Consider the following 6,299-nt stretch of genomic DNA (forward strand, 5'->3'; position numbering starts at 1 on the left):
ACTACGTTACACTACTACGACACACACACACACACACACACACACACACACACACACACACACATATATATATATATACATATATATATATATATGTATATACATAATCCGCCACTCTTCATGTATAGGTCTAAAGTGTCTCTACTTTCTCTATATAGATTAAAGTATCTATGTGCTCCATATATAGATCTATATGTCTACTATCTATATATAAATCTAGGATATCTATACTCTCCAAATATAAATCTGAGTATCTTCCCTCTCTATTTATATAAATAAGATATATATACTCTCCTTATATAGATATAAGGTATTTTCCCTCTATATATAGATATAAGGTATCTTCCCTCTATATATAGATATAAGGTACCTTCCCTCTATATATAGATCTAATTATCTTCCCTTTATAAATAGATCTATGGTATCCTCCCTCCATATATAGATCTAAGGTATCTTCCCTCTATATATAGACCTAAGGTATCTTCCCTCTATATATAGATCTAAGGCATCTTCCCTCTATATATAGATCTAAGGCATCTTCCCTCTATATATAGATCTAAGGCATCTTCCCTCTATATATAGATCTAAGGTATCTTCCCTCTATATATAGATCTAAGGTATCTTCCCTCTATATATAGATCTAAGGTATCTTCCCTCTATATATAGATCTAAGGTATCTTCCCTCCATATATAGATCCAAGGTATCTATATTCTCCATATATTGTGCTAAGGTATCCTTTCTCTCTATATGATCCAAGGTATCTACTGTCTCTCTATATAGATCTTTGATATCTATACTCCATATATATATCTAAGTATTTCCGCTCTCTATTTATATAAAATATCTGTGCTCTCCATATATGGATGTAAGGTATCTTCTCTCTCTATATATAGATCTTAAGTATATATACTTTTCATAGAAAGATATCCCTTCTATCTATATATAGATCTCATATATCTATACATTGCGTGATATCTACTCTCTATCTATAGATCTAATATATCCATATCTTGATATATAGATCTAAAGTTTATCGCCTTCCCCTCCCTTTCTTTCCCATAACAGTCTGTTCCCGAAAGTAGAGACCTACCAGACCAAAGTGCTGACAATGCCGTTCCATTCTATGACGCTGAAGGAATTGGCACTTAAGAGTTTTACGCTGCCCGCAAATAGCCAGCATCCCAATCTGAAGCACTTGTCAGTGTCATTAGGCGAGGGGGAAGATCTGCAAAACTTCTCCGGCAACTGGCCTACTGATTTGGAGTCGCTCAAGATTAGCTTCGGTGTAGGTATGTGCGTGTAGTGTGTGTAGATGTCCATCACCTGTGCGTGTAGTGTGCGTAGATGTCCATCACCACGGCATACGCTGATATGAATATTCTATGAGCATCACCACAGTGATATATATACCCTATATTTATTACAACAGCATATGCTGATATGAATAATATATACCCATTATTTATCACAGCAGCATATACTGATACGAATACCTTGTGTTTATACCCCACGGAATACCACAGATGACGATAGAATCGACGAGCACTTTGAGGAGTTCCTGGGCAGTATGCTGGCGGTGAGTGTTTTGTTTTGGGTTGTTTGTGTTTGTGTGATGGGTTTGATAGTTGCATGTGTATTTGCCAATGCCTTTGAGATGCGAACCGGCCCTTTGTTTGTTTGTATATATATTAACGCATGTGTCTTGTGGATCATTTATTGGATGGCACACTGAATAGTTGTACTCTGTGTGTACTGCTTGGTTGCGTTGGCGTCCTTGTGCTTCATCATCACTGTGTGGCCTATTGTTGCGGTGACACTGCTGGCTACAATACATGTCGATGACATATCACCGTACATATAGTACATGTTATACAGACAGTAGTCAAATACAACAAATGTCAGCCGACTCTCCATGCGCAGGAGTATCACGATATATCACATACAGTTATCACGAGCTATACTCACACACCATGTCTCGAGACTTGCTTCATTATCTGATCCATCTCATTATGCAAACCCAGACAGGAGTATCACGCTTTACACTCACAACGTGCCTTTGAGACTTACTTCATCATCTCTGGTCAATCTCCTTATGCAGACCCAGACCCGTCTGACCACACTCCGAATCGATGCGGTTCTCCATAGACCTCTGAGTTCGGCTTCGCTCACACACGTGTCTGTAGACGGATACTACACTCTAGACATACTGAGACAAACACTGGCAAACTGTCCTAAGCTTGAAGTGATTTGTCTTGGAGAGGGCAGGAGCCCTATATTTTGGGACAACGTGGCCATGTGGCAGTCCTTGAAGAATATCAAGGTGCTCGCTCCCTACCGGTGTCGTAAGACTATGCCGCCGTCTTTCAGTGAGATGATGGTCGAGGGCCGGGGCGGGTACTGGCATCGGTACTAGACAATTAGCGAGGAATGTGAGGCAAGGCGTATACGAAGAGATTGGCACGTCTGCACCCGTGTTTGGCTCTACGAGGACTGTAGGGCGCTGGGGAACAACCACTGGATGGGGGGCTACAGCGGTATCTCAGCTGTGGCAAGTATTTGGAAAAGGGAGACTTTTCAAGTAGGAAGACATATGCACACACACACACACACACACATATATATATACTTAATCAGGGTATAGAGCGGAAGGATAATGATGCTACATGCTAGATGCACATCGCCATTATCACTGGTACTGGATGCCAGACGGGCTGTACTTAATATCATAATCATAATCACAGTACGGAGTAACATAACTCAAGTACTAAATATATAACTTAGAATAATGAATAATCCTAAACGCTGCACTGGAGGTCGCAGTAACGATGCTAACCGCTACATGCACACCTACTGTACAATCCAATCCAACGTAGTTTAATCAACGGTACACTCGTGCGTACAATGTGACATGCGAGCTACGCATGCAAAGTCACCCTTCAGTCTCACACCCGAGTGTACATCCTACTCCACCAGCGAGGCTGAGATGGTTACGCACTCTATGGGCACCCCAGAGTCCCTTGGCCTGAGGTTGTAGATAGATGTGTTCGGCTTGGTCTATAGTAGCGGACACATGTCAAACCCAGACACATGTCAAACCCATTGTCACAACACGATCTGTATCCCACCCGTACGGCATACCATACAACCACCCAAGCACAGGGGCGCTCACTGTCTAATCCGTCTAATCCGCAGAGGGGTTGATAATTTGACATGCTGTGTACATCCACGTCGCGTGGCCGTGCAGGTTGTGGGCAATTCGACAGACTGACTGAGGACAGACGAGTGCATTGTGCACACACGCCCGTGCTCGATACTCTTCCAACAGCGCTTGGAAATGTCGTACACACGAGGCCCTTTATTTTTAGTCACGAAGCGTGCTACTGAATAGCACCCGCTAAGGAAGCGTGGGAATAATTTTTTTTTTGTATTACGTTGTGTCTATTAATCACGAATCATACTGTATAGCACCCGCCAAGGAAGAGTGTACATAAAATAGTATTTGTATAACGTTGTGTATTTATCAGTCACGAAGCATTCTACTGAATAGCACCCGCCAAGGAAGCGCGTGGGAATGAAAAAAATTTATATTCCGTTGTGTTTAATAGTCACGAATCATTCTACTGAATAGCACCCGACAAGGAAGAGATAAATAAAAAAAACATTTTTATTGCGTTGTGTTTATTAATCACGGATCATACTGAATCGCACCCGCCAAGGAAGAGTGTACATAAAATATTATTTGTATTACGTTATGTATTTATCAGTCACGAGGCGGTCTACTGAATAGCAACCGACAAGGAAGCGTTTAGATAAAAAGACATATGTATTGCGTTGGATCCCCTCCGGGGTGGCCGAGATAGGTAGTTCGTGTTGGGGTGGGTCTATCAAAGACTATATGTGCACGGGTATGTAGTTCGTGTTGGGGTGGGTCTATCAAAGACTATATGTGCACGTGTATTTGGGTGATCGTAGGACCTGCCTGGCTTAAGTATTGTCATGCACTTGAGTCCAATTTTGCATAGGCTCTTACCGGGTAGGTTAGCAAGTTCATTTTTTTCTTTGGAAAACGATCCGGAATGCAAGTACAGTAGCGTATTTGAAATCCATGAGCTGCCATCTATTTAATTCACCTAGAGCTGAATGAAGGCTAACCGATTCCATCAGTTCTCAGGATAGATACTTCCGATATGCACTTAGGACATATAACTTTGGGTATATACATAGGATATATGCTTCCGATATGTACTTAGGATATATGCTTAGGGTACATACATAGGGTAATATACTTAGGATATATACTTGAAGCATGCACTCCCCGAGTTTGCTTTTAATATTTTAGGGTTTTATCCTCCCTCTCTACTCCTCATCCGAATTGACCTCTTCGTGGCCCCCATCGTCCACGACCTCGAGGTCCGTCGTCTCTCGGTCAAAGTGCTTCATCTTATGAGTCATAAGATAGTCTGTACTTAACCAGTCCACCCCATTCTGCCTGGCATTGGGCTGTGTCGTGGCTCCCGCACTCTCCGCCCCATCTCCAGTCAGTCGTGCGGCCAGTTGAGTCTCCTTACTGATGGTCTTTGTCTTGAGCATGTCTATAAACTTCGCTTTGTCGAGGGTCTCGTTGATGACCTTCTTCTTCTTGCCCTCTGCTACGCCGTCCAGATTAGCATCCAGCTCTTGTTGTTGCTTGCGGATGGTGTTGAATAGTTTGACCACTGTGGTGCAGGCAGGTGCACAGGTATGAACAATGGGAAGGGATAGGTACACAAGTATCAGCAATAGATGGGATGTATGGACATATCTGCATCGGTTATTATATAGCGGAGACTCGCCAATGCCAGCGATAGATGACATAAAAGCATATAATCATTTGATCGTATACTCTAAAACACTATATTCTATACTCTTGAACCGTTGTTTCAATATCATTATATATGTATATATAGATATAGATATAGATACATACAGACATACATCATACATATATATAGCCATAACATGGCGTCAAAACAAAGCAAAAAATTGAGTCTCGGCCTGACTGTGATCTGTATTCAAAAGAGCGAGACATCAGGCACGGATAATCGGATGTGCCAGCCAGATCCGTATGTCCTGGATTCAGGTGAATACTATTTTACCAACCATTAAATAGGAAGGAAGATGATATACAAAACATACACACCCACACGCATATAAATATATATACACACACACACACACGCATATTTATATAAACACACATGCATATATATATATATATATTAATATAAATAAAAATATGCATATATATATATATAGAAAAAGAATGTACATATATATATATAGAAAAAGACAATTAGAATATACTCGTGTATATCCGTAAAAACAAGGTGCTTCCGATCAGACAAAGTGTCGTCAAGCCATATCGACCACAGGTCTGTCACACTAATCGGAATCGAATAAAGACACCCATAACCGCGCTCTACACATGCTGCTCCACAGCAAGTTCGGTACTCTGCAAAACACCCGAGCATCAGAGACACCCTCTATGAAAAAAGCCTATCCATAAGGTCATACGCTTGCCTACACCAAGAGCCCAAGGTCTCCCGGACACTACGCTCCCTGTACCACTTACATCCCCTCGTCGCGACCTTCTGCAGCTTTCGCTCGTACATGCGTGACGATTTGCTGGCGTCCACGTGGCCCTTTTCCTTGCGCTCTTTCTTCTCCAGCGCCGTCAGTTTCCGTGATTTCTCTTCCTTACTCGTTTCCTCAATCTTCCGTTTCACTTGATTGTCCTTGGCCAGAATGGGGCCGTCGTCTGCGTCAGCGATATCCGGATGCAAAATCTTGGACATCACGTTAGCGAGACCGGCTCCAGCCACTTTTTCACTACACAGAACAAGAAAAGAAATATATACTGCACTAAGTATGGGCTTGGGAACATGGCAAAGGTACCACTCTTAATCACTACTCTGTATCACGGTGCATAGGCGAATAGGTTTATATACAACTCGTATAAAGAGCATCTATGCTGAACTGTGTATGCGCTTGGAAGCATGATGAACTCTACTCTATATCACGGTACATAGTTGAATAGCGTATATAGAGTATCTACATTGAACTGTATATGGGCTTGGAAACATGGTGAACGCACTAGTCTATATCACGGTGCATAGTTGAATAGGTTTATATACTACTCGTATAAAGAGCATTTATGTTGAACTGTGTATGGGCTTGGAAACATGGTGAACGCACTAGTCTATATCACGGTGCACAGCTGAATAGGTTTATATTACTCGTATAAAGAGCATCTATGTTG

At 41.8% G+C, this 6,299-nt stretch overlaps 2 protein-coding genes across 2 annotated transcripts in view; one reads left to right on the forward strand and one right to left on the reverse strand.

Annotated features, from left to right (window-relative positions):
* Window positions 1–3,646, forward strand: part of SARC_10636 (hypothetical protein) — a 4,610-nt gene extending 964 nt beyond the window's left edge. The window contains exons 2-4 of the mRNA XM_014295311.1: window positions 1,067–1,290; window positions 1,525–1,577; window positions 2,100–3,646. Of these exons, the coding sequence (XP_014150786.1) occupies window positions 1,067–1,290; window positions 1,525–1,577; window positions 2,100–2,414 (592 nt within the window). The 3' untranslated portion in view covers window positions 2,415–3,646. The remainder of the gene's footprint in view (window positions 1–1,066; window positions 1,291–1,524; window positions 1,578–2,099) is intronic.
* A 711-nt stretch (window positions 3,647–4,357) lies between these two features.
* SARC_10637 (hypothetical protein) lies at window positions 4,358–5,871 on the reverse strand (the record flags this gene model as incomplete). Its single annotated transcript, XM_014295312.1, has 2 exons — window positions 5,613–5,871; window positions 4,358–4,716 (listed from the first exon to the last, which is right to left on the reverse strand). Exons 1-2 carry the CDS (start codon window positions 5,833–5,835, stop codon window positions 4,358–4,360), a joined length of 582 nt encoding a protein of 193 aa, XP_014150787.1. The 5' UTR covers window positions 5,836–5,871.
* Window positions 5,872–6,299: the final 428 nt, after the last annotated feature.

The sequence above is a fragment of the Sphaeroforma arctica genome (genome assembly GCF_001186125.1).
Source record: "Sphaeroforma arctica JP610 unplaced genomic scaffold supercont1.1332, whole genome shotgun sequence".
NCBI classification, from domain to species: domain Eukaryota; class Ichthyosporea; order Ichthyophonida; genus Sphaeroforma; species Sphaeroforma arctica.